The 13,249-nt window shown below is 35.6% G+C and overlaps 2 protein-coding genes across 18 annotated transcripts in view; both read right to left on the minus strand.

Annotated features, from left to right (window-relative positions):
• Positions 1 to 13,249, minus strand: part of SELP (selectin P) — a 1,134,746-nt gene that overhangs the window by 391,869 nt on the left and 729,628 nt on the right. The gene's annotated exons all lie outside the window — the stretch shown is intronic.
• Positions 1 to 13,249, minus strand: part of KIFAP3 (kinesin associated protein 3) — a 174,705-nt gene that overhangs the window by 136,347 nt on the left and 25,109 nt on the right. For 5 of the 6 annotated variants that reach the window (XM_019821595.3, XM_011290890.4, XM_045049120.1 and 2 more), the window contains 4 exons: positions 12,702 to 12,833; positions 9,762 to 9,916; positions 7,662 to 7,717; positions 6,973 to 7,114 (listed from right to left, as the gene is read on the minus strand). In XM_019821595.3, coding sequence (XP_019677154.1) covers positions 6,973 to 7,114; positions 7,662 to 7,717; positions 9,762 to 9,916; positions 12,702 to 12,833 — 485 coding nt within the window. Of the gene's footprint in view, positions 1 to 6,972; positions 7,115 to 7,661; positions 7,718 to 9,757; positions 9,917 to 12,701; positions 12,834 to 13,249 lie in introns of those variants that run through there. The other variant, XM_045049122.1, reaches the window with a different exon arrangement.

Below are 13,249 nucleotides of genomic sequence, written 5' to 3' on the forward strand. Positions count from 1 at the left end.
TTGCTGAAGTGGTGGAGCATGGCCAGTCACTGGCCAGAATTGGCCAAGGATCATAGAATAACCTGCCTTCCACCCTCACCCCCTCCCAGGGTAACAGGTCCAGAACATTACGGACAAGAACACCAAGCAGGAGCCTGAGACTTAGAGTGGACAGCAATGATGGTGCTGTCCATGGTGCTGAAATCTCTCCAAAGGGGAGAACCAATACCTCCAGGGAACGGCAGCTCACCACCTCCCAGCATCTCCTGTAAGCAGAAGCTGCGTTAGAACCTCATAAAGGGGTTCTGATGGAGCTCGCAACCTAGAGAGACAGGTAAAGGTCTCTGCCTTCTCTCAGATTCCATGTGTAAAAAGATTTCCCACTTTCCTGAGTACAGGAGCAAGGAACAAGTGTCACTCTAGGATTCAGCTTTGTTAACTAGGGGTTGGACAAGTAGAGGTGTTGCCCTGTTCTATTACTGTACATAGATAGGTTTCTGAAGAGTCAAAAAATACATGTGTATTTTTGACTGGGGTGGGGGGGGGCTGGCATGCCTAAACCACCACCCCCTCCACTGTTCAGGGGTTAATTGTACTTTGGAAAATGATGTACTATAACGTCATGAATTTAGGCATAGGGCTAGTGATTTATTTTTCAAATTTTATTTCAATTTTCTCCTTTAGTATAGAATAGAAAAATGTCTCAATAAAAATACAGCTTATAGGAATTGTATGTAGGTTATAAAGAAATAGCCAAAAGAAAATTATGAAGTCTAATGAAGGTCAAAATATAACCCAAAATTAATCTATAAGTTAAATGCAGTCATAATTAAAATTTAATTATAATTTTTTAGAGCATATGGTAAAGTGATCTCAAAATAATATATAAGAGGGGCGCCTGGGTGGCGCAGTCGGTTAAGCGTCCGACTTCAGCCAGGTCACGATCTCGCGGTCCGTGAGTTCGAGCCCCGCGTCGGGCTCTGGGCTGATGGCTCAGAGCCTGGAGCCTGTTTCCGATTCTGTGTCTCCCTCTCTCTCTGCCCCTCCCCCGTTCATGCTCTGTCTCTCTCTGTCCCAAAAATAAATAAACGTTGGAAAAAAAATTAAAAAAAAATAATATATAAGAAAACATGTAAGACCAACAACACCTATTTTTAAAAAAATCAATAAATCAGAACATTTCTCTTACCAATTCTAAAACTCTAGTCAAAATATGAAACAAAACATAACAAACAGTGTGGTACTGGCATGGAAATGATCAAATAGATCAATGGAAAAGAAAGCATTAAAACATATCAATGAATATATCAGAACAAGACATGGCACAAAATAAGCTTTCAAGTATATAATGAATAAAAGAATTGAAGGCATATAACAGAAAAGGCCATTTAAAATCTTTGGGGAAAGAAGGAGTATTCATTAACTAGATTGGAATAACTGGCTATTGAATATGCAAAAAAATTATATCTCTACCTCCTACTTACAACAAAAATGAGGGGCGCCTGGGATGGCTCAGTCAGTTAAGCATTTGACTCTTGACTCCAGCTCAGGGCATGATCTCATGGTTCCTAATTTTAAGTCCTGCATCAGGCTCTGTCTAGCCTGACAGCATGGAGTCTGCTTGGGATTTTCTCTCTCTCTCTCTCTCTCTCTCTCTCTGCCCTTCTCCTCTCACACTTTCAATCTCTCTCTCAAAATAAATAAATAAACTTAAGAAAAGTAAATTCCAGGGGCAAGGATTTCTGAAACAACCAAAGTAAGGACCTCCAAAAATCCACCCCTCCATAAGTGAATGAGAACACTGGTAAAAATGGTCAGAATCAACCTTTTTAGAACCCTGGAACTACATTTTGCAACCCTAGTAGAACCAGTAAACTCTGTGGTATTTCTACTTGCCATAAGTACATCCCCTCTGTGCAACTTTGCAGAAACCTTGAAAATCAACAGCATCACAAATATAGTATCTGTGAAAAACAAAAGCAGAGCAGCAACTGGAGGGGGCAGAATAATTTGGCACTCCTGAAAATCCCCACTCCAGTGAACTGTCACTATCTGACATATCTGGATATTTGCTGCATTTCCAGGGTTTGCATTTATCTGACTTGACTCAGAAATTGCTTTGTACAGCCTTATACCAGGGCATTTGCTGAAAACCACTGGTGGCAACATTGCAACTGCATGAAGCAGCCTTGCCAGCTGGGGTTAACAAGAAGTTGACAAAAAAACTTGAAAAAGGAAAAACTGGGAAATGAGAGATTCACAAGGTCTTTGAAAAGCTCCAATATATTCCTGAGAATCTAGAAGGCCATGCACATGTGCAGGAATGTGTTGATACCAGAAAAGACGTAAGGAGGACCTCTCTCTCATCTCTGGCCAACCCTGAGGCATTGTACAAGCAGGAATTAAAGGCTAAGGCCTTGGGGATGCCTGGCCGACTCAGTTGGTAGAGTATGCGACTCTTGATCTCAGGGTCATGAGTTTGAGCCCCACTTTGGGTGTATAGACTACTTAAATAAATTTGAAAAATAAAAAAGGCTAACTTAGCCTTGTACACTACCTGCTTAAACACTGAAGACATGCTCCAATACACACATACACAGTCACTTAGCAAAGGCTGGGACACTTAGGGCCAGGCATTTTAAAAAATCTCTATCCTGGGCACCTGGGTGGCTCAGCTGGTTGAGTGTCTGACTTTGGCTCACATGATCCCACGGTCCATGGGTTTGAGCCCCAGGTCGGGATCTGTGCTGAAAGCTCAGGGCCTGGAACCTGCTTCAGATTTTGTGTCTCCCTCTCTCTCCACCCCTCCCCCACTTGTGTGTTCTCTCTCTCTCTCTCTCTCTCTCTCTCAAAAATAAACATTAAAAAAAATTAAAGTAAAATAAAAAATCTCTATCCAATAATTAGTTACCACTAAACTACCTGAGCTAGAAGCTTCAGTGGCTGCACAAAGATCACAGACTTTTCAGAATTCATCTAAGAAACTCATTAAACAAACAGCAAAAATAACAAGCTCTGGAGAGAGTACAATATTATCGTAACAACAATAAAAACTACAAGACATGCAAGAAAACAGGACGTGATGTCTCATATTCAGGAAACAAAGCATTCAATAGAAATCGTCCATGAGGAAGCACAAATGTTGAACTTGTATGACTAAATAAGCTATTGTAAATATATCCAGTGAATTAAAGGAAACCATATCGGGGCACCTGGGTGGCTCAGTCGGTTAAGCGTCTGACTTCGGCTCAGCTCACGATCTCGCGGTCCGTGAGTTCGAGCCCTGCGTCAGGCTCTGTGCTGACTGCTCAGAGCCTGGAGCCTGTTTCAGATTCTGTGTCTCCCTCTCTCTCTGCCCCTCCCCTGTTCATGCTCTGTCTCTCTCTGTCTCAAAAATAAATAAATGTTAAAAAAAAAATTTAAAGGAAACCATATCTAAAGATTTAAAGACAAGTATGGGAAGGTACGAGAATGATGCCTCACCAAATGATATCAATAAGGAGATACAAATGACAAAGTATGAACCGAATAGAAATTCTGGAGTTAACAAAGTACAATAGATATCTGAAATGAAAAATTCACTAGAAGGACTTCACAGCAGTCTAAAGGAATTGAAAGAAAAAATAATGAAAAGCAAGTAGAGCCTCAAAGACCTATGGGACATCACCAAACATATTAACATGGAATTCCCAAAAGGAAAGGAGAGACAAAGGAGATACTTGAATGTTTAACACAATAATGCCCCAAACTTCCAAAGTTTGATGAAAAACATTAACCTGCAGATCCAAGGAGTTTCACAAACTCCAAGAAGACACACTAAAAGATGTAAACACCTAAATACATCATAGTCAAACTGGCAAAAGCCAAATGCAAAGAAAATGTTACAAGTAGCAAGAAGGCAGCTCAAGAGTTACACAGGATCCTTAATGAGATTAACATCCAATTTCGTATCAGAAACCATGGAGACATGAAGACAGTGGATAACATTGTAAAAGTGCTAAAATAAAAAGACTGCCAAACAAGAATTCAACATCTAGCAAAACTATGCACACAAACACCAAGGAGAAATTAAGTCATTCCTATTCCTAGGCAAACAAAAATTTAGAGAATTTGCTGATAGTAAACATTCCCTATAAGAAATACTAAAGGGAATCCTTCAAGCTTAAATGAAAAACTAGTAGAGAGGAATGTAAATCCACACAAAGAAATAAAGAGCACTGGTAAAGGTAATTATATAAATAAAATGACAGCTTAACATTATTTCTGATTGCAGTCTTTTCTTCTATTTAATTAAAAAATTCACACATCAATAATTACTGTGCTGACAGGCAGGTAATGTGTAATGATGTAATTTGCATTACTATAATAGTACAAAGAAGTGGAGAGGGAATAGAGAGGTAAGTCAGAACACAGTTTTTGCATGCTGCTAAAATTAAATATTGGAACCCTACTATTAATTTGAACTAAATTATTTAAAAAATTTTTTTTCAACATTTTTTATTTATTTTTGGGACAGAGAGAGACAGAGCATGAACGTGGGAGGGGCAGAGAGAGAGGGAGACACAGAATCGGAAGCAGGCTCCAGGCTCTGAGCCATCAGCCCAGAGCCCGACGCGGGGCTCGAACTCACGGACCGCGAGATCGTGACCTGGCTGAAGTCGGACGCTTAACCGACTGCGCCACCCAGGCGCCCTGAACTAAATTATTTTAATAGAAGATAGTAACTGTAATCCTAGGGCAAACACTCAGAAAATAATTCAGGAAAACACAGTAAAAGAACAACAAAAGGATTAAAATGGTATACTAAAAAATATCCATTTTACATAAAAGAAGGCAGTAATAGAGGGTTAACGGAATAAAAATGACAAAAAATGCAGAAAACAAAGTGTTAGATGACAATCCCACTTTATGAGTAATTACATTAATGGTAAATAGACTAAACTCTCCTATCAAAACGCAGAGATTGGCAGAATGGATTAAAAAAAGGGCGTGATCCAACTATATACTTTGTACAATACAAACATTTTAGAGTCAAAGACACAAATAGAGTGAAAGTAAACAGATGGAAATGGATATACCAAAAAAAAGAGACAATAGACTGACAGAAACCATTTCCAAGTACATAAAAGAGAAAGAATATAAATGATATATATAAATTTACGTACTAAATTATATATAAAAAGGATATGTACATTTATATATAAATATACGTATAGTCACATACACATACACACAAATACTTAAGACAGGAATACAAAATTCACAGGGTGGAAATTCCAAAAGTCTAGTGATAGATAGCAAATTCATTAGAAATCAGGCAAATGCAACTTAAAACAAAGAGAGCTTGTTTATTACCATAATACAATGGCAAAAATTTTAAAGTTTGATGGCTTTCATATTCTGTTGATCTGGGGATAGAGCAGCACAACCATTTTGGAAGGCAGTTTGGTAATACCCTTTAAAACATTATCATCTGTATTTATGTATGACCTTTGTTTCTGTCCACATACCCTAAAGAACCCCATACTGTGTATACAGAAGATATGTACAAAGATGTTCACTGAAGCAATATTCCCTACTGAAAAATCTGGAAACAATCTAATGACTAATCAACAGAGGAATGGCTAAAACTTATAGAAAGCTTCATAAAAACAACAATCATAGTTAAAAAATTAATTACATTATAGTGTATCTATATGCATGTAATCTCAAAATATTACTGTATGGAGAAAAAATTACCAAGAAATAAGTACGATATTATTAATATAAAAATTCTTACAAAATAATACTCTATATTTTAATATAGGAAAAAATCCTATACATATATATATGTAAAAGTATGAAAATGATCTAGAAGAATGAATGCACTCCAAACTCAGATAATAATGATCAAATTACTAATATTCTAATTCTTTATAAAGAATATACTAATATATGAGTTGTATAATTTTGAAAATACTTAAAATGTACACATTTTCTACTTGGAATATTGGTAATGTTCTAGGACTTTCTGGACAGTTCTTTTGTATATATTTTCCAAGCTATCAAGTACTGGTGTGTACTGTGCAGCCTCCATAAAAGGAGTATGACGACAAACAAAAAGGTACTCTTCCTCATGTGATAGAAATCAGATAATAATGACATCTTCTATATTTTAATTTTGGCAAAAGTAAAGTCAGAAAACCACACATTTAAAATAATTCTAGGGGCGCCTGGCTGGCTCAGTTGGTTAAGCATCTGACTCCTGGTTTCTGCTCAGGTCGTGATCCCATGGTTCGTGAGATTGAGCCCTGCATTGAGCTCTGTACTGTCAGTGCAGAGCCTGCTTGGGATTCTCTCTCCTTCTCTCTCTGCCCCTACCCTCCTCGCACTCACTCTCTCAAAATTAATAAATAAACTTTATTTCTGTCCCTCCCTTGCTTGCATTCGCTCTCTCAAAACAAATAAACTAAACTAAACTAAACTAAAATAAAATAAAATAAAAATAAAATAATTCTATAGGGGTATTACTGAGAAAAAAGGTTTTAAGAGCATTATCTCTTTTTTTTTTAATTACCTAGCACATCTAATGAAAGGAGAGGATCAAAATTTAATCTAAATGAAGGTACAGAGATTAATATATTTTTTGCTGTGCTACTGAAAGAAAACTAATATTGGAACCCTAATTTAGTAAAAGTATATACGTATGTGTGCAAATGACAAAAGTTGATATTATATCCTAACTGAAAGAATAAAAATCTTCCAGAATAGAAGACACAGTACCATTAGTGCTTTATATTTGTTGTTTAAATTAAATGAATTTTTTCAGATAATATTTAATGTTATGCTCTCAAAAATTAAATAATTTTCAGAAGAAAGATGGTAATAAAGGTCTAGGAAATAAATGCATTCCTAAGTTTGGTAAAATTTTAGCTTTGTCCTCTATTATAATAAGTTTCAAAAACATATTATGCAACAATTTTTCTATTTTTAATATTTATAGATATAAATCACCATTCAATAGTAGTTCTTCCAAGTTATCAGGATTTCGAGCAAGTTGCAAGATCAAAGCAGAACCCCGAACTTTATCAGGAATATCTTCATATAGTAACTCAATGTATTCATCCATGTCATTGATGTTAGCCACTTCATCAATCTGAAAGAAAGGAAGAGGAAGTCCTCCTAAAGAACAATGATGTCTCTCAAAGCTACTGCCAAGGAATGATACTGTGTGGTCAACATATTGCCCTTTTAATGACAGACAAGTTTTCAAAGGACTCATAGTAGCCAGGAGGAAATTAGAACTTTGGGTGTTAGGACTCCAATACAAAAGTAGTTACAAACCACATGAAAATAGGATGTACATAAACGCTAAACTTGGGTCTATTGATATCAAGCATCCTAAATGTAATGCAAAATAATTTGTGTCTACTATAATAGGTTAAACAGTATTTCAAAACACACTGGATATGTTTAAATATAAGAATATTTAAAACATTTCAAAACTTATCAAAATAAATTATACCTGAAAAATATGCCACTAACTTTTGACTATAAAAAACACTCATTATCTACCTTTTCTAGGTGCTTCTAAGTTCAATAAACTTTCCACATCTACTTAATGTTAGTACATGAATCATTGATGGGAAAAGGCAACAACTTACAATCAATCAGTTCTCTATTAGATCAGAACTAGGTCTTACCTCCATTCCTTCAAAAGGAGGTGGATCTTTAGGCTTGCTCGATTTTTCTTTTTTTTCTGTAAAAAGATTTTTTATTTTTAAATGAGAAGAACTAGGTGTTTAGAGTTTCTGGGTAATTTTTATATTCAGTAGCTGAGTTTATAGCTAACCTGGGAATCTTACAACTGACTAGTTTATGAAATAGTCTTTTTCCAATAAATAAAAAAAATTTTAAATGTTCATCTATAATCTGTTACAATGAGATATCAAGGAGAGTATATATGAATAAAATCTACAAATAATCCCAAAGTTATGTTATGCAGCAATTTTAATTCCTCCTAGGTTAACTTTTTGGGAGGTAAATAGCCAGACTTGCCAACAAGAAGCAAAAGAGTCCCCTCCTGATTCACATTTAAGGTGGGAATAGGGAAATCAATAAAGCAAAGATACATTAATGAGTTGAATATTAGAAAAAACAAAATGAAAAAAATCACTTACAGTAATAAATTACATAAATAAGTATTACTGTTTTGTTTCAATCACTTCTGGGGGGCAATGTTTCTGGTTTTGAAATAGTGAATTCCAAGTAAAAAAAGTTAAAAAGAAAAATGGAAATTTTTTTAGCAAGTATGTATTTAACATGGTAACAGCATTTCTTACATCTCCAAACATTAGTATCTATATAAACAGACTGATTCAAATGGATTTATCCATGTATGTTGACATGAAAATTTCCTCATATTCATCTAATTTCTGGGGAAGAAGGTGAGATGACTGATCTACCTTGAAGACTTGCAAGGCTTTATTAAGATATTAATATAAATGCATTTGGAATTATATTAGGCATTAGGAAAGATCAATTTTCACTATATTGTACTCAAACTAAGTACATACACACCTTACAAGAGTATGGGATTTACTTTGCTCACTTTGAACTTACTTAACTTATTGAAGAAGTTCTCTCTCATCATTTACAGGGATCTTAATAGGAATAGTCTATCATGAAACATTTAATAAAAGTGTTTCTTGATAAAATTTTCCTTATAGCACTAATTATTAAGAATTAATAATTATACATTGAGTGCCAGTTATGTAGCTGGATAAGTTCAAACTGCTTATTTTTGCTTTTAAATAAATACATTCACAATCACTTAATTCATTCAGAAATATATATTGATCATATAATATATGTTAGATAATATATTCAGGATTAACTAATAAAAGTGATATTAGAAAAAAGGCATTTTATTTGCTGTGGTTGGAGAGAAAAGACTGAGTAATTCAAAAAAAGTCAAAACAAATTTTCTCTCATTTTTTTTCTACTTAGTATAATCGAAACATAAGCATTTATAAAGTTTTTCAAAGGTACCGTATTTTAGAACTCACCAATGATGAAAGAAAGATATGTAAACCTAATCAATACCATGAAGTGGAATAACTAACCATTCAATAATCTGAGATGACTTTCCATCAAAATGTGTTTTTATTTTGTTTCATATTTGGTTTACATTATTTGATGATATTTTCTAAAAATAATCAATTCCTTAGCTCTAATATTTTAATGACTTGGTTCCTTATGAAGAAATTGAAGGTAGAAGAATGACAATAATGCAGACAATAAGGAATAAAAAAGTAATATTTTCTTAAGAAAGATTCATAAAACTTGTACCTTTAGGATAGTCTAAAGCATATGACATATTTTCACATTTAAATACTTAGTAATCTATTCAAATTCTAAATTGTCAATAAGAAATTTAGAAAATATAAATCTGGTTGGGTTAGAGAAAATAGGGTTTTTTTGCCCCAAATTCTCTCCTTTTATTATTCTAGAATATGACAGACATTTGAGTTCGTTCCTTATTTCAGCACAAATGTACACATACAAACATACACACATGCCACAGTATGAAATAGAAACAGATCATTTTTTGTGGAAGCATCTAATACAGAGCCTGGCACGGAGAAAACTAATAGGTTTATTCTTTCATCCGTTTACTTATGCACAGCACTGGCAAAACAAAATAAAACAATAACAACAACAAAAAACACCACCAAATATCAAAAGCACAAACTATAGAAACAGCTCTGGTTATACATTAAATAGTGAGGAATTCTACTTACCTTTTCCTGGCAATGAATCACGGCGATTCTGTAGATAGTACAATAGCTGTTCTACCTCATTTAGTTTTGAGGGATGGATAAGTTTACATTCTTCAACCACCTTCCGGGCCAGGGAAGTTATATCCGTGTTGGCATTGAGACTCTTAAGACGAATGCTGTGAGCACATCAGAAATTTTTCAACTCAGGTATTATAAAAGTAAGTGATAACTTAAACAATACTTCTTATAAATAGTTCACAAAGCACTGAAAGGTACCTGACATAGACTCTTTTTGTAAAATATAATAAAGTATTAGATATGATTAGGCTTAGAAAAATGCAAAGAAATGATTTCTTTGAACTGAACAAATGAGATAACAAAAAGAACATAAAATCTGTATCTGACTCTTCTAGGGAGGACAGCATATTCAGAAATCTTGTTTTAAAATAATCTTTCTAGGGGGCGCATGTGTGGCTCAGTTGGTTAAGCATCCGACTGGATTTTCTCTTAGGTCGTGATCTCACGGTTGGTGTGCACTGGCAGTGCAGCACCTGGTTGGGATTCTCTCTCTCTCCCTCTCTCTGTGCCCTGCCTCACTCACTTTCTCTCTGTTTCTCAAAAGTAAACTTCAAACAAACAAATACATGTTAAAGAACTAAAAACTAAATCTTTTGCCTGAAATGTGGATATCTGAGGTTCTAAAAGCAAAGACTGATCTGCTAGCTTTTCTTTGGAAGTCAAATTAATAAGATCTCAAGGGGTGCCTGGGTGGCTCAGTCAGTTAAGCATCTGACTTCAGCTCAGGTCATGATCTCAACACAGTTCATGTGTTCAAGCCCTACAATGGGCTCTGTGCTGACAGCTCGGAGCCTGGAGCTTGCTTTGGATTCTGTGTCTCCCTCTCTCTCCACCTCTCCCCTGTTGATGCTCTGTCTCTCTCTCAAAAATAGGTAAGCATTGGGGCGCCTGGGTGGCTCAGTCGGTTGAGCGTCCGACTTCGGCTCAGATCACGATCTTGCGGTCCGTGAGTTTGAGCCCCGCGTCGGACTCTGGGCTGACAGCTTGGAGCTTGGAGCCTGTTTCGGATTCTGTGTCTCCCTCTCTCTCTGCCCCTCCCCTGTTCATGCTCTGTCTCTCTCTGTCTCAAAAATAAACATTAAAAAAAATAATAAGTAAGCATTAAAAAAAATTTTTTTTAATCAGTAAACATAAAAAAAAGAAGACCTAAAGAGATTTTCACATGCTCCCAAAATGTATAAAACTCAGGCAGTAATCACAATACATTAATGGAAGAGAGAACGTGTAAGAGGACACATAAGTACGTATGTGTGCATATATGTATTTTTCTTCAATTTAGTGAATTATCCAAAGACTTAGTTCTTTTAATTTTTTTTTAATGTTTATTTATTTGAGGCAGGGGAGGCTGTGGAGGGGTGGGCAGAGAGAGAAGGAGACACAGAATCCGAAGCAGGCTCAGGCTCCGAGCTGCCAGCACAGAGCCCCACGCGGGGTTCAAACCCACGAACCGCAAGATCATGACCTAAGCCAAAGTCAGACACTCAGCTGACTGAGACACACAGGTGCCCCAAGGACTTAGTTATTTCAATGAATTGTATGTGTAATTTAGTTTCCTAACAGAAAAAAAGAAGACAGATTAGGGATCTTACTAAGATACTAGGCAGCTTTTCTTTTCAGGGTGCTATACACCAAAGTTTCTCAATTACAGGGCTATTAAAATTTGAAGCCAAACCATTCTTTGACCTTGTGCGTTTTAGGATGTTTAGCAGCACCCTGGCCTCTATCCACTAGATTGTCAATAGGATCCCTCCAGTTACAACCCCCAAAACTGTTTCCAGGCATTACCAAATGTTCTTTGGGGGAAAAACATCACAACCAGTTGAGAACCACCGCTATATATTTAAAATACAGTGCTTTGGGAGAGCCTGTGTGGCTCAGTCAGTTGAGTGTCCAACTTTGGCTCAGGTCATGGTCTGGCAGTTCGTGAGTGCAAGCCCCATGTCGGGCTCTGTGCTAACAGCTCAGAGCCTGGAGCCTACTTCGGGTTGTGAGTCTCCCTCTGCCCCTCCCCGCTCACACTCTCAAAAAAAATAAATAAATAAACATTAAAAAAAAATTAAATACAGTACTTTTCAGGGTGCTATGTCACCAAAACATACTAACACTCTTTTAAACTAGTTAAAATCTTCTTACTTAGCTCCCAAATCAACTTTTTTTTTTTTTTTTTTTTTTTTTTAACGGAAGGAGAAGAAGATTGGGAGAGAACACTAGGCCATCTCCAACCTTCTCTACTTCCACAATACTATGAAAGGAGGGCAAGACAATCACCAGCACAACTATAGAATAATGAAAAAGGCCAGTTCCCAAGGGGCTCCTGAAAGTATTATAAAAGTAGGAAGGAAAGTGTAGGATGTCAAGAGATGTAATCCCAATTCACTGAGTCAGAAAATTGAGTCATTACATTACCAACATCTTTCACAGGGCTAGACTTTGAAGGGATGAATTCAAAGTACATGCCCCACTTGAGAATTCTGGAACGCATACTATCTTCTACAACTCCAGGGTAAAAAGAATAATACAGAGAGGATCCCCTAAAATAGACATTTCTTAAATTAAGCTAAAAAGTCTCATATAAACCTCTTTTATTTCTGATTTCACAAGTTGTAGTAGTTTATACTCTATTATATGCATTCACTAAATGGGATAAATTAGAAATGATATTTTTCAGCAACTTTCCACTATGCTTAGGTAAACATGATCTTCTCTGGAATAAATATACTGTGTATTTATAGTTTACTATGGTCTCTGCTTCACTAAGATGAAGTATGCCTAGAAGAAGGCAGAACCATTTGTAATCTATGCTGATTTAAATAACGTCAGGTTTCTACACAGTTTATATAAAATTCACCACTTTCAAACTATGCACCAATGAAGAAAACTTACATCTTTTGGCATTCCTTTCGTTCTCCCAACATGGGATCACCCATCTCTCCAAGAATAGTAGCTTCCACTTCATATTGAACAATCAGTGCTTTTTCTGATGGATGTACATCAATATTTCCTCCTTTAACTTTCCTATAATATAAAATAAAAACAGACATAGGTAGATTAAAAACTCACAAAATGTCTATGCTTTTTACCTAGTTTTTAGTTCTAAAGGCATGTGGGTCGGATTAACATACGCATTTAAATTAGATTTACTTTTGACTTAGACCAAAAAATAACTTTTTCTCCAACTCTGTAAACTCTGTACTATACATATTTCTTGATCTTACAGAAAGTACCTTAATAAATAGCTATACCTGGGAAAAAATACATTTATACAAAGAATCATGCTTATATAAAATTTGCAAGTGAATAAAACAAGATGTTTTGGAGAGAAGAACCTCAAACAAAAATCAGTAATTCAAAAATAAAGATAGCTGCTCCCAAATTTGTATTAAAAAAAAAACAAACACACAACTGCCTAACAATTAGCCCATTAAGTGGCT

The sequence above is a fragment of the Felis catus genome, chromosome F1, assembly GCF_018350175.1.
Source record: "Felis catus isolate Fca126 chromosome F1, F.catus_Fca126_mat1.0, whole genome shotgun sequence".
NCBI lineage: Eukaryota > Metazoa > Chordata > Mammalia > Carnivora > Felidae > Felis > Felis catus.